Genomic DNA, 26528 nt, shown 5'->3' with positions numbered 1-26528 from the left:
CTCATTGTTAGTGTATAGAAATGCCACTGGTTTCTTGGCATTGATTTTGTATCCTGCCATGCTACCAAATTGCTGTATGAGTTCTAGCAGTCTTGGGGTGGAGTTGTTTGGTTTTTCTATGTACAGTATCATGTCATCTGCGAGGAGGGAGAGTTTGACTTCTTTGCCAATTTGAATGCCTTTTATTTCTTTTTGTTGTCTGATTGCTGAGGCTAGGACTTCTAGTACTATGTTGAATAGTAGTGGTTAGAGTAGACATCCCTGTTGTGTTCCTGATCTTAGGGGGAAGGCTCTAGGTTTTTTTCCATTGAGAATGATAGTTGGTGTGGGTTTTTCATAAGTGGCTTTTAAGATGCTGAGGAATGTTCCCTCTATCCCAACACTCTGAAGAGTTTTGACCAGGAATGGATGCTGTATGTTGTCAAATGCTTTCTCTGCTTCTGTTGAGAGGATCGTATGGTTCTGTTTTTTCTTTTATTGATATAATCTATCATGTTGTTTTATGAGTGTTAAACCAACCCTGCATCCTGGGGATAAATCCCACTTGGTCATGGTGAATAATCCTCATAATGTACTGTTGGATCCTGTTGGCTAGTATCTTGTTGAGAATTTTTGCATCTGAGTTCGTCAGGGATATTGGTCTATAATTCTCCTTTTAGATGGAGTATTTGTCTGGTTTTGGAATCAAAATAATGCTGGCCTCATAAAACAAGTTTGGAAGTATTCCCTCCCTATCTTTCAAAACAGCTTTAGTAGAATAGTGTATTATTTCTTTAAATGTTTGATAGAATTCCCCTGGGAAGCCATCTGGCCCTGAACTTTAGTGTCTTGGGAGGTTTTTGATGACTGCTTCAATATCCTCGCTGGTTATTGGCCTGTTCAGGTTTTCTGTTTCTTCCTGCTCCAGTTTTGGTAATTTGTGGTTTTCCAGAAATACGTCCATTTCATCTAGATTGCCTAATTTGTTGGCATATAGCTGCTCATAATACATTTTTTAAATCATTTGTATTTCTTTGATATTGGTTGTGATCTCTCCTCTTTCATTCATGATTTTATTAATTTGAGTCCTTTTTCATTTTAGTAAGGCTGGCTAGGGGTTTTCTATCCTATTAATTCAAAGAACCAGCTCCTGGTTTTGTTGGTCTGTTTTACAGTTCTTCTAGTCACTATTTCATTGAGTTCTGCTCAAATCTTAGCTCTTCTCTTCTGCTTGGTGTAGGTTTTACTTGCTGTCCTTTCTCCAGTTCCTTTAGGTGCGAGGTTAGCTTGTTTATTGGTGTTTCCAATTTTTTGAGGGAGGCTTGTATTGCGATGTGTTTCCCTCTTAGGATCGCTTTTGCTATATGCCAAAGATTTTGAATTGTTGTATCTTCATTTTCATTAGTTTCCATGAATCTTTTTAATTCTTCTCTAAGTTCCTGGTTGACCCATTCATCTATTAGTAGGATACTCTTTAACCAACATGTGTTTGAGTTTCTTCCAAATATCTTCTTGTGATTGAGTTCTAGTTTCAAAGCATTGTGGTCTGAAAATATGCAGGGCGCAATCCCAATCTTTTGGTATCAGTTGAGACCTGATTTGTGAACCAGTATGTGATCTATTCTGGAGAAAGTTCCATATGCACTTGAGAAGAATCTGTATTCAGTTGTGTTCAGATGGAAAGTTCTGTATATATCTGTGAAATCTATTTGGTCCAATGTATCTTTTAAGGCCCTGTTTCTTTGGTGATGTTCTGCTTAAATCTGTCATTTGCTGAAACTGTCATGTTGAAGTGTCCTACTATTAGTGTATTATTATCTAAGTATGTCTTTACTTTGGCTATTAATTGATTTACTTGGCCGCTCCCACATTAGGGGCACAAATATTCATGATTGTTAGGTCTTCTTGTTGGATAGATCCTTTAAGTAAGATATAGTGTCCTTCTTCATCTCTTACTATAGTCTTTGGGATAAGCTTTAATTTATCTGATATGAGGATTGTTACTCCAGCTTTATTTTGAGGGCCATTTGAATGGTAAATGGTTCTCCACCTCTTCATTTTTAGGCTGGAGGTGTCTTTACGTCTAAAATCAGTCTCTTGTAGATTCACATTCAGAGTAACTATTGAAAGATATGAGTGCAGTATCATTGTATTATTCAGTCCCTGTTTTTGTGAATTATTTCTTTGGGCTTCCTCTCTCTTTTACAGGGTCCCCCTTAATATTTTTTGCAGAGCTGGCTTTGTGGTCATATTCTTTCAGTTTCTGCCTATCCTGGAAGCTCTTTATCTCTCCTTCCATTCTGAATGAGAGCCTTGCTGGATAAAGTATTCTTGGCTGCATGTTCTTCTCATTTAGGACCCTGAATATATCCTGCCATCCCTTTCTGGCCTGCCAGCTGTTTGTGGAGAGGTCTGCTGTTAATCTGCATTTTCTCCCCATATAAGTTAAGAATCTCGTCTCTCTTTTTTTTTTAAAATGTTTATTTATTTATGATAGAGAGAGAGAGAGAGAGAGGCAGAGACACAGGCAGAGGGAGAAGCAGGCTCCATGCACCGGGAGCCCGACATGGGATTCAATCCGGGGTCTCCAGGATCGCGCCCCGGGGCCAAAGGCAGGCGCCAAACCGCTGCGCCACCCAGGGATCCCAAGAATCTCGTCTCTCAAGTTGCTTTAAGAATTTTCTCTTTATCTTTGAAATTTGCAAGTTTGAGGTGTTGAATGGTTTTTATTGATTTTTTTTTTTTTTGAAAGGGGTCCTTTCTATTTCTTGGATCTGAATGCCTGTTTCCTTCCCCAGATTAGGGAAGTTCTCAGCTATGATTTGTTAAAATATACTTTGTGATCCTCTCTCTCTCTGTCTCTTCTGAATTGCAATTTGATGTATATTCTTCCTTCTCAAGCTATCCTTTGTTTCCCTAAGCCTTTCCTTGTGAGCTCTTAATTTTTTTTCCTCAGCTTTTCTCCTTACCATCAACTTGTCTTCTGTGTCATTCACTCTCTTCCACCTCATTAACCCTAGCAGTTAGATCATCCAGTTTGGATTGCATCTTGGTTAAAGTATTTTTAATTTCGGCCTGATTAGAGACTTCGTTACTGCAGAATTGAGATCTAGAGTCCTTTATGCTTTTTAACTTTAGAATTGTACTTTAGAATTGAATTTCTGACATCCTATTGCAATCCAAACTCTGTAACTCTGTGGCAGAGAGTACTGTTTCCATTTCTATCTTTTGTGGTGAGTTCTTCTAGTCATTTTGCTTAGTGCAGACTGGCTGTATGAGCGAGCTGAATAAAAAATATCAACCACAACCTAAGTAAAATACACCCTAGATGATTCCAAAGAGGTCAGAGACCAGAGAATAAAGAAAAAGTATAAAATAAAAGGACCACTTAAAGTGAAAATTTTATACAAAGTAGGTCCAAAATTAAAAGCAAAAACAAGAACAAAGAGGAAAAAGGAAAAAAAAAGGGGGGGGGGAGTGGATGGTGTGTAGTGGTGAGAAAGTGGTAGTTGGAGAGAGAATGCGTCTACCTGAGGGGGCTAGAGGGAGATCCTCTGGTTCTGAGTGTATTTGTTCGTATGTTAGAAGATGCTCAATCTTAATTTTATATAAGCCAAGCAATACTATAAATCCTACAATGACCACAAAACAAAAATAGAAGGGGTATAGAACTGAGAAATGGGAAGGAAGAGGGAATCTCACAGAATGACCAACACTGATGTCTACTTGGTTCTATGGGTGGTGTGTTGGTCATGTTTTAGAAGGTACTGACTTCCCCATTGTAAAACAAAAAACGAGGCAGGAAAAAAAAAAAAAAACTATTTCATGTATCTACCAAAATTAAATTTGGGAAATACGTTGAAGGGAATCCAGAAGTGAAAAATGTATCTAAGGACATGTAATGTAGAAATATGGAAAGCTAAAAAGGAAAAAACTTTTAAAATGAGTGGTTAAAAATATTGTTAGATAGATGGGAAAGAGAAAAACATTGGAAATTTTTCAGTCTGGGAATAAAAAATGAGTCATAATGGGGGAAGGGGGGGCAAGGGGCGGTGCACCTCTAGTTCGATATACGTTTTCCCTGATTGGAGCTTTCCGGTGCTTGCTTGGTCAGTAAACTTGACTCTTCCCCTGTTCTTATAGCAGTTCTTCTGGGGGAGGGTCTTGCTGTGTCATTCTCACGGTGTCTGTGCCTGAGGGCGATGCCCCGGTGCTGGGCTCTGTGTGTGCTGTTTATCCGGTGAGGACTCTGTGGTCCCTGGTGCCCCTCCTCCCTCCCAGGCACAGGTTGTAAACAAAGAGGAAAAAAAACACTGGCGCGGACAGATTTTTCCTGTTCTGGAGTCGAGCTCCCGTGAGTGAATACCGCAGTCTCTCAGTCCGCACTTGCTAGATGCTCCTGGGGGCAGGCCGGGGGCATGATCTGACAGATTGCAGGGCGTCAGCAGGCAGGAGAGTTCTTGCTGTCCTGTTGCCCTCCCTGTTCCGGCGCTGTCCAGGGTGATGTGCAGGTTCTGGCTTTGTCTGCTTCGGTGCCCTGGGATCTGGGGCCCAGCGCGCTGGACCATACTCCAGGGAAACTGCTCTCCTGAAGGGAACCGGGTACAAGCCACCTCCGTCCAAAAAAAAATTGGCCCACCTGACTAGCTTCTCCCAAATGCTCGGAGGGCTGCAATGCTCCAAGCCTTTACTGATATCAGATATTACCACACGTTTTTCGAAATGGAACCATGTGTACAGTAAACTAAATTTCAGATTAACCAAGAGAAGACTGGGACAAGGAGTACATTACCTCAGTGACTCAAAAGCTCTGGAAATTCAACTCTATAGCACGGGTAGAGGCCCAGAAATCCCTAAAAAGCATTCAGGTATTTCTTAACTTCAGCAGGTCAGAGAAACATGTTAAAGTATCACGAGAACAGGTTTCTCTTAGTAAGTGACCACTTTCAAATACCCAAGTCCTTAGACCTTATTCAAGAACAACCAACCGGGCAGCCTCGTGGCTCAGACGGTGTAGTGCTGCCTTCAGCCCAGGCCTGACCCTGGAGACCCGGATTGAGTCCCACACCGGCTTCCTGCATGGACCTGCTTCTTCCTCTGCCTGTGTGTGTGTGTGTGTGTTTTGTCTCATGAATAAAATAAAATCTTTAAAAGAAAAAAACCAACCAACCCAAATAGCTAAAAGCCATGGCAGTGGAGTCCAATAAATTGTACCTAGTGATTGCATTAAACGTGAAAGATTGCACCTGGGTAACATTGACATTTTCCACAATATTAAATTCTTGCAATCCATAGAGCATGAAATGTGTGAGAAATATCAGAAAGGGAGACAGAACATAAAGACTTCTAACTCTGGGGGGAAAAAAAAAAAATGAACTGGATGTGGAGGGGATGAGGGGTGGTGGGGGTGAATTTAACGGCACTGAGGGTACACTTGACGGGATGAGCCACTGGGTGATATTCTGTATTGTTGGTAAATTGAACACCAAGAAAAATTAATAAAAAAAAATTGTACTAGTGAGAAAAAAAGTCCACACCATAGAATAGGGAAGAAGAAACTGAACTGTCAGAGTATCAACTGCCAAAGAAGCCAACTCAGTGTTTTCCAAGAAACAATAAACTGTCTTATTCAAATGCATGATGTGAAAAATTTAAATTATACAACCAGTAAATACACTGTGATCTTGAGATGGAAAACATTGCTACAAAAGTGACCCCCAGTAGAGTTCACATAAAAATGTGTCTCACTTATTTTTACACTTAAAAAATGAATTGGCTGTTTACACTATCAATAGATGACACTTTTCCCTATGCTTGAAATCTAGAATTTTCCATTGCAATTTTTCACCAATAAAATGCAAAATAATTTCCTGTGACTTCAGAGCCTAGGCCTGAAGAGGCCTTGCAGATGCTACTGTTCTTTCTTGGAACACTCCCACTGCCAAGTACATAAATCAAGGCACTGAAGAATCGGAGAGCACATGGAGAGAGTTTCAGGCACCAAGTCTCCAGGCAGCAGGTAAGGTCACCTTCATGGCCTTCACCTATCATCTTGCTGAGCGCAGCTGTAGAAATAAACTACAGCAAGACTAGAACTATCCAACCAGATACAATCAACTGACACCCTCATGAGAAACAATACACTGAGTTAAGACAGTAAGTTTTAGGTGGTTTTTTTACACAGCAATACGTAACTTAGATCAGAAAGCATAAGGTCAAATGAGAGTGGATTAGTTAATCCAAACACCAAACAAGAGGCTATATGATTGAGAGCTTTATTTTAAATTTTGAATAGCAGGAAAAAAAATCTGTAAAATCTTGAGAATTTGATTCAACATTCAATCTTAAAGTCACTAATTCTAATTTTAAATATAAGTGCTTTAATTTTATATTCACAAAACTAATTACAATATACTCGAATTTTGTTAAGGCTTTTCTGTGTGTGTATGTGTGTGTGTGTGTGTGTGTGTGTCAGAGAGTATAAACCTTCCTCTAATTCTTCTGTCCAACAGAATCTCTACTTTCAAATGACCACTTAATTGTAGTGGTCTTTCCCATCAAACATAGTAGGCTTGTATTCCTGTGGTGCATGTGGAAGGCAGTGATTTCAGGGAAGTTAACATCTACTCATGTATTCCATTCCTTTTGGCAAATAGGAAATGTTAGAGTGCCTGACAGACCCTATAATGATGTTCAGAGAGAGCATTTTATAACCTATATGGGCAACTAACAAAAATGTAAGTTAGAGTAAGACTTGCATTATTAAAATTTAGAGATTTGCATTATTGAGGCTTATCTTCAACTTTTTCATAGTTCTACATTTAATATCTGTACTGCTACTGCATCAGAGGAAGTTTAAAATTCATACTTTAATCTTCTATGTGAGAATAAACTTAGCATGATTCTACTAATTTCTAGATTTAATAGGTTTCCTTTAGGGTCAATATCCCTTTCTATCTCACATCACCAACCCACTCTCCACACCCAGTTTAATATTTTTGTAAATGCTTAATAAATGATTAGTCTCTAAAGATGAGCAGTGTTCATTAGCTGCATCATATCATGCAAAGCATGAAAAACCAGCAGAACTAGCTTTTCTGCATCAGTCTCTGGACATGATTTCCAAGTTGAACAGATCACAAGAAACCTGTGAAGCACAAAGAAAAAAATGAGAAAGTACTATGCAAAAATCACAACACAAAGAGGCTCCAAAGTGATGATGAATACAGCCATGACCTTTATTCCATCTAGCTATTCATATATCAAGTGTGAATTCTTATTGACATTAGGTACATGTAACTGGACACAACTGAAGGTAAATTCTATGTATACATAATGCTAGGAATACCTAATGTACTGTGTGACTTAAGGACAAAAGAGAAAAAAAAATTAGAGCTCAAGAGCGCTCTGGAGTAAGGTCTCACTATGTTCAACCAATCCACCCACCTCTTCCTGAAAAAAACCAAACAAACCCCCTTCCTAAAACATAGTGAGCTCGAGGGTGAATTCATGCAATGTTTGCAATGAAACTTGAACTATTTTTTCAGGAATATAGCACTTAAAGACAGTTTAAAAAAGAAAAAAAATCAGAGAAAGGATAAGAGGAGAGAAAAGCTATTTCTAGAAAAGCCAGACAGAAACTCTCTTGGGAAAAGTCATGCCTTCCACCATCTCCTTCTAGAGGCTCCTGATAAAAAAAAAAAAAAAAAAAAAAAATCCCCTATCTGGCAGTACTAACCCTCTTGAAACTAGCATTCCTCTTTCCAGACACTCACATTTCCATAGCAAACCATGCATTAAGCATAAATTGGAATCAAAATGCTGCTGGTACAATGCAAAGCTTCTGGATAATCATGTAATGTTCACATCATTAAAAAAGAAAATTAAAACTTCAACATGTACTTTTCGATTAAGCAGATGCAATAAAAACATGCTCTGGCCTAGTGCTTAATGATGAAACTTATGTTTGACTGGTTATATTTGCTGAAACATATCCACAAACCTACAGAAAGTTCTGCCTTGTTTTCATCTAGTGATTCATCATCACTCATCATTCTCCAGCTACACTGGAATATTTAGCCATGTAAATATATTTCTTTGCAATGATTAACAATTGCTATTTAAGTACTGACATTTTAAAACATTCAGTGATCTTTCTAAATTATAGAAAGGAAGCTTTCCTACATGCATAACTTATAAAAGAATGTATACAGATGCCAATGAAGAGAAAATTTGCTTTGTAAGCATTCAACAAGTTATGTTATTTTTGCCTATAAAACTGGCCAACAATGACTTATAATGCCTAGAGTTGTGATGTGATGAAATGAAAAGGAATATATCGTTACATTACATTACGTTAGTTGTAATGATGAAAAACTGAAAATAGTAGGGAAGTAGTTACATAAAAATTATAGAAATCCATAAGACATTATTTAACTTTGAAAACATCTCAAAGCATATTTAACAGCAGTGGAAATTGCTTGAAATAATGTTAAATGGAAATGAATTTCCCAAAAAGGACACTAAAATATTTACAATGTGATCTAAATTTACAGAAATTATACACTATATGCATTATAGACTAGAAACATAATAACAGACTTGTGTCTTGTAATGGAAATGTAGATGATTCTGTTCTTACATTTTTTTTCATTTTTTACAAACTTTTTATGAGCATGTAGTACATTTAAAATGTTATTTAAAAAACAAACCAATATTCATTTAACAATGAATGAAAAACGCTTTCCGTATAGTTTCCATGTATGTCATTTGAAAACTATTTAATATGTATTCATAGTAATGACTTACAAATGTGTAGCTCTAGCTCTGACCTCTTTTGTGAGATTCATAATTATATAACCATATGCCTACTGACAAATCCTCTCATATACGAATACATTTTTTATTAAATATCAAAGTCAACATGTAAAACAAGATTCTTAATTCTATCCTAACATACCCCAACCACATTTCTCCAATTTTTACCATTCCAATAAAAGTTACCATCAAAAATTACCAATTCATCAGTAAGTCACCTTCAAAATAGCTCTCAAATCCCTCCACTTCTCTCCACCTTCATTATCCATTCCTTTGTTCAACTTATCATTTGTGTTTATTGATTTCCCTCATCTCATTCTTGCTCATATTACTGTTCATCTTACTTGCACTCCGTGTAACAGCCAACAGTCCTTTATACATACAAATAAAGCATGTGTACCTTTCATGCTTAAAAACCGGTAAAATGCTTCCCATTATCCTTAGAAGAAAATCTCAACTCCTTACCATGTTACAAAGCCCTATTATCAACCGACCACCCCAACCAAATCAATGTATCCAGAAGTAATATTTTTAAAGCTCCCTAGGTGATTCTACTGTGCACTCAGAGTTGAGAATGCTGTCCTACCAGATGTAGTTCCTCTCTACCTCTCCTCAACAACTTCTTCTACCGCCTCTGCCCACTGCAACTTCATTGCTAATTTATAGCTATATTGCCTTTTTCTGTCCTTATAAATGTCAGGCTCTTTCCTAACTGAGGACCATATAATTATTTTCAACGAGAAAGCCACTGTGAAAATATTTATTAAATTCAACTTATTTGCTAGGCATTGTTACAGAGCTGGAGATAAAACAAACAAATCAAAAACCCTGTTCTTATGGGTCTGTATTCTCGGAAGGAAAGAAAGATTAATATACAAATAATGTACGCCCACTGGGTGGTTATGAGTGTTACAAAGAAAATATAGTGGGGGGGTGCTATTTTAGATTATCAGAGGAGGCCTCCCAGATGAGAGCAAATTTTTAAGCAAATACCTATATGAAGTAAAGGAGTGATCCTTGCATATATTTCAAGGAAGAGTACAAGGCAGAGGGAATCATAACTGCAAATGCCATGAAGTGGGAGCTTTCTTGCTATATTCAAAGTATAAGAAGACAAGAAGAATGGCTGGAGTAGAGTGAAACAGGAGTAGAGTTCTAGAAGGTAAGGTCAGAGCTATAACTGAGAGCCTGATCATGCAGGATCTCACAGGAGAACTTCAAATATTACTGTGAGTGAAATAAACTCTTGAGACATTTTGAGTGGAAGGGCATTTTTAAAAGGGCATCAAGAGCTGTTGCGTAGACAATGTTCTGCAGGGAAGGAAAGGGTGAAGTAAGAAGACCACAGGAGAACCTGTTGCAAAAACCTAAGTGGGAGAAGGTGGTGGCTCAATGTGGGGGTAGCACTGGAGATAGCAGACAACAGATCAGAGTCTAGAGAGCTATATTCTTGGCTGTTCATGTGAGTAATTCCTTCTCCTCCTTTACATCTCGGCTTCACTGGCCCTCTCGAACCACACTAAATGAAGCAGAGCTCCATTTCACTCCCCAGCTGCCAGTTTGTCTACTACCACATCAACTTGTTTATTTCCCTCATAGCATTCATCATTAGTTATCTTCCTTATTTGTTTGCTTTTGGCTCTCTTTCCCGAGTAGAAAATAAAATCTGTAAAAGGGAAATCTTGTCTGTCTTATGTCCTTAGCACCTAAAATACAAGTTCTCACTATATACTTCCTGAATGAATGAATGAATGAATGAAAGTTCTGCTCCAGGATCAGGACTTCTTCTAAAGTCAGAGAGCTGAGGTGTGTCTGGCTGGAACTCCTGTCACTGCACACAATACAATATCCATATTTGTCTGGAAGTATGTAAGAATGCTTACTTATCTTCTGTGTCTGATGATTTTAGACCTTTGACACTTTATTATGAAAAAAAGATCTATGTTTAATCTTTGTAATTTACTCTTTAATTTGTGCACTAATATACATGAACTGAATATAATGGGAATAGATCATTTAGGACTTAGATGCTAACAAATACACGTACCTATGGTATAACAGACTATGCACAGAGGACACTTGACATAGATACAGATGATAAAATTTTGAAAAATAACACTGACTATAAACTCTTTTAAAAAGTTAAAGTAAAAAAAAAAGTTAAAGTATAAAAATATATTACACACTGAAATATGTCATACATATTATCTTTTCAATTTTTCCCATTCTGAGGCCTCCACGCTTATTGTCTTATTCACATAGTGCTAAATGTAGCCACATCATTTTTTTAAAGCTCATATTCTCAAAGACCTCTGAGAAGAGATGGCCAGACTGTGTGAATGAGGGCTTTTTAAGCCTTTCTACCAATATCATATTACCTTGTTCTCCAACTACCAGATTATAGTATTTTCTTTCTCATTCTTTCCACAAACCTCATACAACACAAATGAAATGCATCTGAATTGGTAAGACATTCTTTTTTTTTTAATATAAATTACTTTACCTAGTCTATTATCTTGGACACTTCAGTACTATCTATGACTACATGAACCACCACATATTTATAATCAAATTTTATCAGAACTTAGTATAAAACACCTTGAGTGGAACTAATATGTTAATATATGTACTGAGTTTTGAGGATGATGATGGTATGTCACTGAACCTTAAATGGTGTTCTGCACGAAATGCCTAAAGTGTCCCAAAACACGACAGAGAAACTGGTAAAAATAATTATGTTGCAAGTGACAAAGAATCACAGCACAAGGAAGACATTCCTCTAATAGTACAGTAAGAATGAGAAGAGCAGCTTTACCTGTCATCTCTGATATGGTAGAAAAATCCATAGCCATTGTGGACCATGGGAGCCACCACTCCAAGCAAGTTTAAATAACCAATCAGACTTGTTGAGAGAACAAAGTTTCCACCTCCTCCACTGTGTGGCATAAAGAAAAGATATTTTACCAGGCTTACAGAAATTTATATTCCTTCTGAAGAGCTTTTAACCTTCAGAAAAAAGGATCTGACTGATCAAGTTAGAAAACACTACATTATATTACCTTTTGGAGAAAAGTGGGTCTGTAAATAGCTCTGGAACAGGAAGACCTTCCTCTTTTGCTATGAGTAAAAGACCTAGAAGATGACGGTCAAATCCTGCAATGAAAGCCCAAGAATGAAGGTAGAAAAAAATTTTCAACATGAGAAATTATTTTTAAGTCAGAATAATTCCAAAATAAGTACCTTTTCCAGATGAACAATCTTTCATCATTTTATTATGTTTTGTAAAAGCTTGTAACATCTTTTGTTGTCGTTCAAGGAGCTGTGTTTTAAAAAAAAAAAAAAATCAAGACATACTTCAATAAACTATACAGAAGCCAAATTTTAAAACCCCTGAATTCAACATAATCAGGATCTGGGTAACCTGAGAGAAAAGATTTCCAGAAAGACACTGAGACTCATGCTTCTATATATTTTCCTTATTTCTTCTACTGCCTTTTCTTTCCTATATTGTCCTTCACCTTGGTTATTTCTTTCACAGAAAAGGAAAATAGGAACTTGTGGGCAGCACTGAAATGATATTAAAGTGTTAACGACAGAAGCAACTAAGATTTCAAAACTGACACAGAGCTGTTCAAAAATGATAATGAAACAGTTCTATGACATTAAAATAAATTAACATATACATAACCGTGTTTATCAAAACTAAAGAAAAATATCAAAACAGCGGTGGGAAGGAGCTAACAAATTGTCTAAATTCTTCCAAAAAGAAAAAGAAAAAAAGTATAGGAGTGCCTGGCTGGTTTGGTTGGTAGGGAATTTGATTCCTGATAGGGTTAACAAAAAAAAGAAGCATCTAACAGAACTGTTCTGGTTCTAATACATGAAAATAAGCATCTGTGATTTCAAAAACTTTCAATGACATCACGAAAAGCTTCCTTTTAAGGCACTTTGGGACAGTTTGCACTTTACTGGTAGATCAGTAACAGTAAAATATTCATGGTATTAAAGATACTTTGCCTAAAAAGTGACACAAATGGGTTTCTTCTCAGGTCTTTCCTGTTTCATATTCTTCCCAAATATATACTTCACTGGTAAATGAATGAATGCTTTGAAAACCTGAGGAAAAAATATCTGATTTTACTGATCTAGGGGAATTTAAGCAGAAAAGTTAGCTATTCAAGGACTAAGGTTCCTTTAAACAAATAAATAATTACTGTGAGTTTTTTTTCCTTTCAAATACTCACACTAGTAGAAGGATCCTGCATGGATTGGCACCACCTCAATGCTTCTACTGTACATGATCGCATAGTCTCTGTACGGCCATGATAAAAATACCTCGTCATAGCAGTTTCATAGCAGCTGCCAGGACTACAAGAAAACATGAAAATAGGAGGCAAGATGGCAGGAAAGCAGGAGTCCTTTATTCATCTGATCCCCTTAAGTTAGCTGGATAACTATCAAATCATTCTGAACAACTATAAATTCAACTTGAGATGTAAGGAAAGAACAGCTGGAACTCTTTAAGCAGAAAAGTGACCATTTTTCTCAAGGTAGGATTGCAGAGGAAAAAAGGAGGTGATATATCAGAAGATAAATGGCAGGGGAGCAGAGGAGGGCAGCTTTTGTAAGTCACTTGGGGAAACTGACACAGCCCAGGAGCTCAAAATTGGGACCTCTAGAAATCTGCTCCTGTGAGAGACTTCCCTGCCTGAAAGGGGCTCAATGAAGCAGGGCAGAATCACAAGTGGGACAGTGGGACCTCAATATTTCCAGAGGCATAGAGGGAAGAGAGGTACCTGAGCCAGTAGAGTTCCCTAACATTAGAGTGGGGAAATGGGGGCAGTCCTGATGGCCCAGCAGTTTGGCACCTCCTGCAGTCCAGGGTGTGATCCTGGAGACCCGGGATCGAGTCCCACGTCAGGCTCCCTGCATGGAGCCTGCTTCTCCCTCTGCCTGTGTCTCTGCCTCTCTCTCTATCTCTCTGTCATGAATAAATAAATAAAAAAAAAAGAGTGGGGAAATGGGTTTAACTCAGTAAGCCTGGGAGGAGACTCAGCTTGTTTTGCCATAAACCGGAACCAAGGTGGATCCAATGAGGGCTCTCTGTGTTGGGTCCCTGCAGAGGACTGAACATGGCAACCTTCTGCCTTCCTCTGAGAAAGGTGGAGTGGATGCTCACTAGACAGGATGAATGCTCTCTGTTCCAGGGCTCTGCAGCAGGCAGAAGCGGGTGACCCTCTGCTTCCTCTGGGAGTGGGAGCACACACAAGCAGGCAGAGGCTCTCCCTGCCGGAACCCTACAAATTGCACAAATCAGTCCTTTCGCCTACCCCCAGGAGAATGATTGGGCAGGCACCATAGGAGTCTGCAGAGTTTGGCACACTTCAGGATCTCTCAGCTTGGGGGCTGGAGATCTGGGTGGGACATTTTTGTTTTCGCCCTCTAAAGAGGTATGGAAAGACTCCAGGGAACCAAAGCCTTACACAGCAAACAGCTTACACTTAGCATGCCTTCTGGCAAGAGGCGGTACATCTCTGCTCAGGAATAGACACCTGAGAATCAGCACAATAGGCCCCTCCCTCAGAAGACCAGCTGGAAGAACAGGGAAACAGCAGGTTTACTGACCAAGAAGCACTGGAAAACTCCAGGACTGGGGAAAATAGTATACAGAACTTGAAGTTTTATTTTCTTATGATTTATCTTTCAGTTCAAAATTTTCCAATTTTTAAAAAATTTTTTGTTTCAACTAGTTTCTTATTTTATTAACTCTGTGTTTTTAGGTCTTTTCTTTTTTAACTTATTATTTGCAATTACGTGTTATGGATATATTCTTCATCTTTGGCTTCATTTAATGTATTCAATTTTATGTTTATGTGTGTGTATATATACACACAATATATAATTTTTGTGTATAAACATATACACAAAACAGAAAATGTGTGTGTATATGTATATATATATACACACATACATATGTGTGTTACTTTTTTAAAAAATAATTTTGAATTTAGTATCTTTTAACAAACAGACCAAAATACACCAAGTGGATCACCTTGTTTTGTCCATGCTATGAGATTATATTCTCTCTGCCCCTACCCTTCTTCCTCTGGCCATTCTCTCCCTTTCCCTCCCCCATCCTTTTTTGGGGGCTTTTTCTTTGTCTTCATCTTGTTTCTTTTATTTTCTAGTTCCTGACCTCTTCAGAGTTATCTAGTGTGTATTTTGCTTGGGTCATGGTTGATGTTTTTGACTCTGCCCACTCGTACAGTGATTCTTTACTTAACAAAATGACTTCAAGTAGGAATTCAAAGCAAAAGAAAGAACCAGATATATTCATGTCTGCCACAGATCTAATGGATAACGATTTAAGTAAGATGTCAGAGATGGAGTTCAGGAGAACAATTACAAAGTTATTAATTGGTCTTGAAAAAAGCATAAATGACTCAAGAGAATCTCTTAGAAATGAGATCTAATCAGGCAGAAATAAAAAATACTCCAAGATGAAGTCTAAACTGGATGCTTTAACAGCTGGGGTAAATGAGACAGGAGAGAGAATAAGTGGCATAGAAGACAAGTTGATGGAAAGGAAGGAAGTTGAGGAGAAAAGAGAAAAATTAAGAGCCCAGTAGGAGAGGCTCTGAGATAACAATAGTTTGAAAAAAAAAATAATATCAGTATTATTGGAATTCCTGAGGGCATACAGATAAAGACAGAGAAGACCAGAAGTTATATTTGAACAAATCATAGCTGAGAATTTCCCTAATCTGAGAGAGGAAACAGGCATTCATAGCCAAAAGGTAGACAGGACCCTTCCCAAAATCAATAAAAACAGATCAAACCCCGACATACAACAGTGAAGCTTGTAAATTTCAGGGATAAAGAGAAAATCCTGAAAACAGCCCGAGACAAGAGATTCCTAATATAAAAAGGAAGAAATATTAGATTAATAGCAGACCTATCCAAGAGACCTGGCAGGCCAGAAAGAACTAGTATGATATATTCAGAATACTAAATGAGAAAAACACACAGCCAAGAATACTTTATCCAGCAAGGCTGTCACTCAAAATGGAAGAAGAGACACAGAGCTTCCAGGGCAGACAGAAACTGAAAGAATATGTGGCCACCAAGTCAGTTCTGCAAGAAATATTAAGGGGGATCCTGTAAGCAAAGAGGGAGTCCAAGGAAATAGAGTCAATCTGCAGAAACAGGGACTGTACAAGTAATACAATGGCCCTAAATTCGTATCTTTCAATAGTTACTCTGAATGTGAATGGGCTAAACGCTCCAGTCAAAAGACACAGGATTTCAGATTGGATAAAAAAGCAACACCCATCCATATGCTGTCTACAAGAGACTCATTTTAAACCTAGATACCTTCACACTGAAAATGAGGGGGTGGAGAACCATGCAAATGGACCCCAAAAGGAAGCCGGGGTAGCAATCCTCATATCAGACAAATCAGATTTTAAACCAAAGACTGGGAGGAGGGGCAAGATGGCGGAAGAGTAGGGTCCCCAAATCACCTGTCCCCAACAAATTACCTAGATAACCTTCAAATCATCCTGAAAATCTACGAATTCGGCCTGAGATTTAAAGAGAGACCAGCTGGAATGCTACAGTGAGAGGAGTTCACGCTTCTATCAAGGTAGGAAGACGGGGGGAAAAGAAATAAAGAAACAAAAGGCCTCCGAGGGGGAGGGGCCCCGCGAGGAGCCGGGCTGAGGCCGGGGCGAGTGTCCCCAGGACAGGAGAGCCCCGTCCCGGAGAAGCAGGAGCTGCACCAACCTTCCCGGACGGGCGGAAAGGGGCTCTCAGGGAGTTGGAGCAGGACCCAGGAGGGCGGGGATGCCCTCGGGCTCCCGGGGACACTAACAGACACCTGCAAGCGCAGGGGAGTGCTCCAAGCTCCCTAAGGGCTGCAGCACGCACCGGAGCAGTTCGGAGGGGCTCAGGAGCGGCTCCAGGGAGGGAGCTGCGGGGCGGGAGCGCAAATCCAACAACGCAGGCCCCGGAGCACAGGGCGCCGGGACACAGCCCAGGATCCGGCCTCCCCCCAGGACAGGCAGAGGCCGGGAGGGCCCAGGACAGCAAGGACGCTCCTGCCCCGAGCTGAGCAGATCAGCGGCCCCGCCCCGGAGCCTCCAGGCCCTGCAGACGGAGAGCCCAGAGCCCCGAGCCCCCCGAGCCCCGTAGTTCCTGCGGAGGCTGAATCCAGGCTTCCAGAGTTGCCATAGCAACTGCGGCTGATCCTCCTGAGACCTCACGAGGTAAACAACCCCCGCTGAGACCTGCAGCAGGCAGGGGCAGAGCAGCTCCCCCAAGTGCTAACACCTGAAAATCAGCGCAACAGGCCCCTCCCCCAGAAGACCAGCTGGACGGACCAGTTCCAGGGGAAGTCAAAGGACTTAAAGTCTACAGAAATACTCCCCCGTGTTTTTTTTTTCTTTTTTTCTTTTTTCTTGTCTTTTTGATTTCTGATTGCTTCCCCCACCCCCTTTTTTTTCACCTTTCTTTTTCTTTCCCTTTTTCTTCTCTTCTTTCCTTTTTCTTTTCTTTTTCTTTTTTCTTTTTCTCTTTTCTTTCCTTCTCTCTTTCTCTCCTTTTCCCAATACAACTTGTTTTTGGCCACTCCGCACTGAGCAAAATGACTAGAAGGAAAACCTCACCTCAAAACAAAGAATCAGAAACAGCCCTCTCTCCCACAGAGCTACAAAATCTGGATTACAATTCAATGTCAGAAAGCCAATTCAGAAGCACTATTCTACAGCTACTGGTGGCTCTAGAAAAGAGCATTAAGGACTCACGAGACTTCATGACTGCAGAATTTAGATCCAATCAGGCAGAAATTAAAAATCAACTGAATGAGATGCAATCCAAACTAGAAGTCCTAACGACGAGGGTTAACGAGGTGGAAGAACGAGTGAGTGACATAGAAGACAAGTTAATGGCAAAGAGGGAAACTGAGGAAAAAAGAGACAAACAATTAAAGGACCATGAAGACAGATTAAGGGAATTAAATGACACCCTAAGGAAGAAAAACCTACGTTTAATTGGGGTTCCCGAGGGCGCCGAAAGGGACAGAGGGCCAGAATATGTATTTGAACAAATCCTAGCTGAAAACTTTCCCAATCTGGGAAGGGAAACAGGCATTCAGATCCAGGAAATAGAGAGATCCCCCCCTAAAATCAATAAAAACCGTTCAACACCTCGACATCTAATAGTGAAGCTTGCAAATTCCAAAGATAAAGAGAAGATCCTTAAAGCAGCAAGAGACAAGAAGTCCCTGACTTTCATGGGGAGGAATATTAGGGTAACAGCAGACCTCTCCACAGAGACCTGGCAGGCCAGAAAGGGCTGGCAGGATATATTCAGGGTCCTAAATGAGAAGAACATGCAACCAAGAATACTTTATCCAGCAAGGCTCTCATTCAAAATGGAAGGAGAGATAAAGAGCTTCCAAGACAGGCAGGAACTGAAAGAATATGTGACCTCCAAACCAGCTCTGCAAGAAATTTTAAGGGGGACTCTTAAAATTCCCCTTTAAGAAGAAGTTCAGTGGAACAATCCACAAAAACAAGGACTAAATAGATATCATGATGACACTAAACTCATATCTGTCAATAGTAACTCTGAACGTGAACGGGCTTAATGACCCCATCAAAAGGCGCAGGGTTTCAGACTGGATAAAAAAGCAGGACCCATCTATTTGCTGTCTACAAGAGACTCATTTTAGACAGAAGGACACCTACAACCTGAAAATAAAAGGTTGGAGAACCATTTACCATTCAAATGGTTCTCAAAAGAAAGCAGGGGTAGCCATCCTTATATCAGATAAACTAAAATTCACTCCGAAGACAGTAGTGAGAGACGAAGAGGGACACTATATCATACTTAAAGGATCTATCCAACAAGAGGACTTAACAATCCTCAATATATATGCCCCGAATGTGGGAGCTGCCAAATACTTAAACGAATTATTAACCAAAGTAAAGAAATACTTAGATAATAATACACTTATACTTGGTGACTTCAATCTAGCTCTCTCTACCCTTGATAGGTCTTCTAAACACAACATCTCCAAAGAAACGAGAGCTTTAAATGATACACTGGACCAGATAGATTTCACAGATATCTACAGAACTTTACATCCAAACTCAACTGAATACACATTCTTCTCAAGTGCACATGGAACTTTTTCCAGAATAGACCACATACTGGGTCACAAATCGGGTCTGAACCGATACCAAAAGATTGGGATCGTCCCCTGCATATTCTCAGACCATAACGCCTTGAAATTAGAACTCAATCACCAGAAGAAGTTTGGAAGGACCTCAAACACGTGGAGGTTAAGGACCATCCTGCTAAAAGATAAAAGGGTCAACCAGGAAATTAAGGAAGAATTAAAAAGATTCATGGAAACTAATGAGAATGAAGATACAACTGTTCAAAATCTTTGGGATGCAGCAAAAGCAGTCCTGAGGGGGAAATACATCGCAATACAAGCATCCATTCAAAAACTGGAAAGAACTCAAATACAAAAGCTAACCTTACACATAAAGGAGCTAGAGAAGAAGCAGCAAATCGACCCGACGCCCAGCAGAAGAAGAGAGTTAATTAAAATTCGAGCAGAAATCAACGAAATTGAGACCAGAAGAACTGTGGAACAGATCAATAGAACCAGGAGTTGGTTCTTTGAAAGAATTAATAAGATAGATAAACCATTAGCCAACCTTATTAAAAAGAAGAGAGAGAAGACTCAAATTAATAAAATCATGAATGAGAAAGGAGAGATCACTACCAACACCAAGGAAATACAAACGATTTTAAAAACATATTATGAGCAGCTCTACGCCAATAAATTAGGCAATCTAGAAGAAATGGACGCATTCCTGGAAAGCCACAAACTACCAAAACTGGAGCAGGAAGAAATAGAAAACCTGAACAGGCCAATAACCAGGGAGGAAATTGAAGCAGTCATCAAAAACCTCCCAAGACACAAGAGTCCAGGGCCAGATGGCTTCCCAGGGGAATTCTATCAAACGTTTAAAGAAGAAATCATACCTATTCTACTAAAGCTGTTTGGAAAGATAGAAAGAGATGGAGTACTTCCAAATTCATTCTATGAGGCCAGCATCACCTTAATTCCAAAACCAGACAAAGACCCCACCAAAAAGGAGAATTACAGACCAATATCCCTGATGAACATGGATGCAAAAATTCTCAACAAGATACTAGCCAATAGGATCCAACAACACATTAAGAAAATTATTCACCATGACCAAGTAGGATTTATCCCCGGGACACAAGGCTGGTTCAACACTCGTAAAACAATCAATGTGATTCATCATATCAGCAAGAGAAAAACCAAGAACCATATGATCCTCTCATTAGATGCAGAGAAAGCATTTGACAAAATACAGCATCCATTCCTGATCAAAACTCTTCAGAGTGTAGGGATAGAGGGAACTTTCCTCGATATCTTGAAAGCCATCTACGAAAAGCCCACAGCAAATATCATTCTCAATGGGGAAGCACTGGGAGCCTTTCCCCTAAGATCAGGAACCAGACAGGGATGTCCACTCTCACCACTGCTATTCAACATAGTATTGGAAATCCTAGCCTCAGCAATCAGACAACAAAAAGACATTAAAGGCATTCAAATTGGCAAAGAAGAAGTCAAACTCTCCCTCTTCGCCGATGACATGATACTCTACATAGAAAACCCAAAAGCCTCCACCCCAAGATTGCTAGAACTCATACAGCAATTTGGTAGCGTGGCAGGATACAAAATCAATGCCCAGAAATCAATGGCATTCCTATACACTAACAATGAGACTGAAGAAAGAGAAATTAAGGAGTCAATCCCATTTACAATTGCACCCAAAAGCATAAGATACCTAGGAATAAACCTAACCAAAGAGGTAAAGGATCTATACCCTAAAAACTATAGAACACTTCTGAAAGAAATTGAGGAAGACACAAAGAGATGGAAAAATATTCCATGCTCATGGATTGGCAGAATTAATATTGTGAAAATGTCAATGCTACCCAGGGCAATTTACACGTTCAGTGCAATCCCTATCAAAATACCATGGACTTTCTTCAGAGAGTTAGAACAAATTATTTTAAGATTTGTGTGGAATCAGAAAAGACCCCGAATAGCCAGGGGAATTTTAAAAAAGAAAACCATAGCTGGGGGCATCACAATGCCAGATTTCAGGTTGTACTACAAAGCTGTGGTCATCAAGACAGTGTGGTACTGGCACAAAAACAGACACATAGACCAATGGAACAGAATAGAGAACCCAGAAATGGACCCTGAACTTTATGGTCAACTAATATTCGACAAAGGAGGAAAGACGATCCACTGGAAGAAAGACAGTCTCTTCAATAAATGGTGCTGGGAAAATTGGTCATCCACATGCAGAAGAATGAAACTAGACCACTCTCTTGCACCATACACAAAGATAAACTCAAAATGGATGAAAGATTTAAATGTGAGACAAGACTCCATCAAAATCCTAGAGGAGAATACAGGCAACACCCTTTTTGAACTTGGCCACAGTAACTTCTTGCAAGATACATCCACGAAAACAAAAGAAACAAAAGCAAAAATGAACTATTGGGACTTCATCAAGATAAGAAGCTTTTGCACAGCAAAGGATACAGTCAACAAAACTCAAAGACAACCTACAGAATGGGAGAAGATATTTGCAAATAACATATCAGATAAAGGGCTAGTTTCCAAAATCTATAAAGAACTTCTTAAACTCAACACCAAAGAAACAAACAATCCAATCATGAAATGGGCAAAAGACATGAAGAGAAATCTCACAGAGGAAGACATAGACATGGCCAACATGCACATGAGAAAATGCTCTGCATCACTTGCCATCAGGGAAATACAAATCAAAACCACAATGAGATACCACCTCACACCAGTGAGAATGGGGAAAATTAATAAGGCAGGAAACAACAAATGTTGCAGAGGATGCGGAGAAAAGGGAACCCTCTTACACTGTTGGTGGGAATGTGAACTGGTGCAGCCACTCTGGAAAACTGTGTGGAGGTTCCTCAAAGAATTAAAAATAGACCTGCCCTACGACCCAGCAATTGCACTGTTAGGGATTTACCCCGAAGATTCAGATGCAATGAAACGCCGGGGCACCTGCACCCCGATGTTTCTAGCAGCCATGTCCACAATAGCCAAACTGTGGAAGGAGCCTCGGTGCCCATCGAAAGATGAATGGATAAAGAAGGTGTGGTTTATGTATACAATGGAATATTACTCAGCCATTAGAAACGACAAATACCCACCATTTGCTTCAACGTGGATGGAACTGGAGGGTATTATGCTGAGTGAAGTAAGTCAATCGGAGAAGGACAAACAGTGTATGTTCTCACTCATTTGGGGAATATGAATAATAGTGAAGGGGAATATAAGGGAAGGGAGAAGAAATGTGTGGGAGATATCAGAAAGGGACACAGAACATAAAGACTTCTAACTCTGGGAAATGAACTAGGGGTGGTGGAAGGGGAGGAGGGCGGGGGGTGGGGGTGAATGGGTGACGGGCACGGAGGGGGACACTTGACGGGATGAGCACTGGGTGTTATTCTGTATGTTGGTAAATTGAACACCAATAAAAATTAATTTATAAATAAATAAATAAATAAATAAATAAATAAATAAATAAATAAACCAAAGACTGTAGTTAAGTAAGAGATGAAGAGGGACAATATATCATACTTAAAGGGTCTATCTAACAAGAAGATCTAACAATTATAAATATTTATGCTACTAATTTAGAAGTAGTAAATTATATCAACCAATTAATAACCAAAGTAAAGAAACACATAGATAATAACACATTAATAGTTGGAGACCTCAATATCCCATTCAAAGCAAGGGATAGATAATCTAAGTAGATCGACAAAGAAACAAGAGCTTTGACACACTATACCAGATGGACTTCAATATACAGAACATCCCATCCTACAACAGAATATACATTCTTCTCAAGTGCACATGGAACTCTCTCCAGAATAGACCCCATACTGATCACAAATCAGGTCTCAACCGGTACCAAACGACTGGGATAATTCCCTGCATATTTTCAGACCACAATGTTTTGAAGCTTGAACTCAACCACAAGAGGAAATTTGGAAGGAACTCAAACACTTGGAGGTTAGAGAGCATCCTACTAAAGAATGACTGGGTCAACCATGAATTTAGAGAAGAATTAAAAAGATTGGTGAAAAACTAAAGAAAAGGAAAGCACAACTGTTCAAAACCTTTGGGATACAGCAAAGACAGTCCTAAGAGGGAAGTACATTTCAATACAAGCCTCTCTCAAAAAACCAGAAAAATCTCAAATACACATGCTAAACTTACACCTAAAGGACTGGAGAAAGAAAAGCAAATAAAGCCTAAACCAAGCAGGAGAAGAAAAGTAAGAACAATTAGAGAAGAAATCAATGAAATAGAAACCAGAACAGTAGACTAGATCAATTAAAACTAGGAGCTGGTTCTTTGAAAGAATTAATAAAACAGATAAACCCCTAACCAGACTTAATAAAAAGAAAAGAGAAAGTCCCAAATTAATAAAATCATGAATGAAAAATCATGATCAAAACCAAGGAAATACAAATGATTTTAAGAACGTATTATGGGCAACTATATGCCAACAAATTAGGCAATATGGAGGAAATGGATGCATTCCTGGAAACTTAGAAACTATCAAAACTGAAACAGGAAGAAATAGGAAACCTGAACAGACCCATTACCAGCAAGGAAATTGAAGCAGTCATCAAAAACCTCCCAAGAATCCAAGGCCAGATAGCTTCTCAGGGGAATTCTACTAGATATTTAAAGAAAAAGTAATAACTATTCTACTGACACTATTTCAAAAAATAGAAATGGAAGGAAAACTTCCAAACTCTTTCTATGAGGCCAGCATTACCTTGATACCAAAACCAAAGACCCCACCAAAAAGGAGAATCACAGACCAATATACCTGATGAATATATATGCAAAAATTCTCACCAAGGTATTAGTCAATAGGACCCAACAGTACATTAAAAGCATTATTCACCTTGACCAAGTGGGATTTATTCCTAGCTGCAAGGGTGGTTCAACATCTGCAAATCAATCAATGTGATACATTACATTAATAAAAGAAAGGACAAGAACTATATTATCCTTTCAATAAATGCTTTAAAAGTATCTGACAAAGTACAGCATCCTTTCTTGATTAAAACTCTCTACAATGCAGGGATAGAGGGAACATACCTCAATATCATAAAAGCCATCTATGAAAATCCCACAGCAAATACCATTCTCACTGGGGAAAAACTGAGAGCTTTTTCCCAAAGGTCAGGAACAGGAAAGAGATGTCCAGTCTCACCACTGTTGTTCAACACAGTACTAGAACTCATAGCCTCAGCAATCAGACAACGAAAAGAAAGAAAAGGCATCCAAACTGGCAAAGAAGTCAAACTCTCACTCTTCACAGAAATATGACACTGTATATGGAGAACTCAAAAAAGATTCTACCTCAAACTTGTTAGAACTCATACAGGAATTCAGTAAAGTGGCAGGATACAAAATCAATGCACAGAAATCAGTGGCATTTCTATACACTAACAATGAGACTAAAGAAAGAGAAACTAAGGAGTCAATCCCATTTACAATTGCACTCAAAACCGTAAGATACCCAGGAATAAACCTAACCAAAGATCTGTACTCTAAAAACTAAAGAACTGAGGGGGGCACTTGACGGGATGAGCATTGGGTGTTATTCTGTATGTTGGCAAATTGAACACCAATAAAAAATAAATTTATTATAAAAAAATAAAAATAAAAAAATAAAATAAAAACTAAAGAACACTTATGAAAGAAATTGAAGACACAAAGAGATGGAAAAACATTTCATGCTCATGGACTGGAAGAATAAATATTGTAAAAATGTCTGTGCTGCCCAGGGCAATTTACACGTTCAATGCAATCCCTATAAAAAAAAACCATGGACTTTCTTCACAGAGTTGGAAAAAATAATCCTAAGAGCTGTATGGAACCAGAAAAGACCCTGAATAGCCAGGGGAATGTAGAAAAAGAAAACCAAAGCTGGGGGCATAACAATGCCTGACTTCCAGCTCTATTACAAAGCTGTGATCATCAAGACAGCATGGTACTGGCACAAAAACAGACACATAGATCAATGGGACAGAAGAATGGGACAGAGAACCCAGAAATGGACCCTCAACTCTATGGTCAACTTATCTTTGACAATGCAGGAAAGAATATCCAATAGAAAAAAAGACCATCTCTTCAACAAATGGTGTTGGGAGAACTGGACAGCCACATGCAAGAAGAATGAAACTAGACCATTCTCTTACACCATAAACAAAGATAAACTCAAAATAGATGAAAGATCTAAGTGTGAGACAGGAGAACACAGGCCCTTCATCCTCTATGACCTCAGCTACAGCAACTTCTTGCTAGACACATCTCTAAAGGCAAGGGAGGGGCCTTGGTGACTTAATGGCTGAGCATCTGCCTTTGGCTCAGGGTGTGATCCCAGGGTTCTGGAATTGAGTCCTGCATCGGGCTTTCCACAGGGAGCCTGCTTCATCTTCTGCCTATATCTCTGCCTCTCTGTGTCTCTCATGAATAAATAAATAAAATCTAAAAAAAAAAAAAGGACAAGGGAAACAAAGGCAAAAATGAACTACTGGGACTTCATCAAAGTCCTGCACAGCAAAGGAAACAATTGACAAAACTAAAAGACAATATACGGAATGGGGAAAGCTATTTGCGAATGACATATCAAATAAAGGACTAGTATCCAAGATCTATAAAGAACTTATCAAACCCAACACCCAAAAACCAAGCAATCCAATCATGAAATGGGGAGAAGACATAAGATGCATTTCTCCAGAGAAGACCTACACATGCCAACAAGCACATGAAAAAAATGCTCCACATTACTTGTCATGAGGGAAATACGAATCAAAACTACAATGAGATACCACTTTACAGTCAGAATGACTAAAATGAACAAGTTAGGAAACAACAATGTTGGCGAGGATGTGGAGAAAGGGGAGCCCTCTTACACTGTTGGTAGTTCTAAAAATAGAACTACCCTATGATCCAACAGTTGTACTACTGGTAATTTACCCCATAGATACAGATGTAGTGAAATGATGGGTAACTTGTACCTCAATGTTCATAGCAGCTATGTCCACAATAGCCAAACTGGAAGGAGCCGAGATGTCTTTCAACAGATGAAAGGAAAACTAAGATGTATATATATACAATGGAGTGTGTATGTGTATACACACACACACACACACACACACACACACACACACATATATATATAATAGAATATTACTTACCTACCACTGATATCGATACCTACCACTGATATCGAAGTAGATGGAAATGGAGGGGATTATGCTGAGTGAAATAAGTCAATCAGGGAAAGACAATTATATGGTTTCATTGATGATTCATTCTACTCATATGTAGAATATAAGAAACAGTGCAAGGGACCACAAAGGAAGAAGGGGAAACTGACTAGGGAAAAATTATAGAAGAAGACAAATGATGAGACAATCTGAACTCTGGGAAAGAAACTGAGAGTTGCAGAAAGGGAGGTGGGTGAGGGAATGGGATAACTGGGTGACAGGCATTAAGGAGGGTACGTGATGTGATATCCACTGGGTGTTAT

At 39.1% G+C, this 26528-nt stretch overlaps 1 protein-coding gene across 2 annotated transcripts in view; it reads right to left on the bottom strand.

Moving 5' to 3' along the window:
* Window positions 1-6240: 6240 nt before the first annotated feature.
* CROT (carnitine O-octanoyltransferase) overlaps window positions 6241-26528 on the bottom strand; it is a 72403-nt gene continuing 52115 nt past the window's right edge. For both annotated transcript variants that reach the window (XM_055307456.1, XM_055307455.1), the window contains exons 14-18: window positions 13041-13164; window positions 12037-12115; window positions 11856-11949; window positions 11612-11731; window positions 6241-7126 (exon numbers count right to left, since the gene is read on the bottom strand). In XM_055307456.1, coding sequence (XP_055163431.1) covers window positions 7006-7126; window positions 11612-11731; window positions 11856-11949; window positions 12037-12115; window positions 13041-13164 — 538 coding nt within the window. In that variant the 3' untranslated portion in view covers window positions 6241-7005. The remainder of the gene's footprint in view (window positions 7127-11611; window positions 11732-11855; window positions 11950-12036; window positions 12116-13040; window positions 13165-26528) is intronic.

The sequence above is a fragment of the Nyctereutes procyonoides genome, unplaced genomic scaffold (genome assembly GCF_905146905.1).
Source record: "Nyctereutes procyonoides isolate TBG_1078 unplaced genomic scaffold, NYPRO_anot_genome, whole genome shotgun sequence".
NCBI lineage: Eukaryota > Metazoa > Chordata > Mammalia > Carnivora > Canidae > Nyctereutes > Nyctereutes procyonoides.
This window is presented reverse-complemented; position numbering and strand designations above follow the sequence as displayed.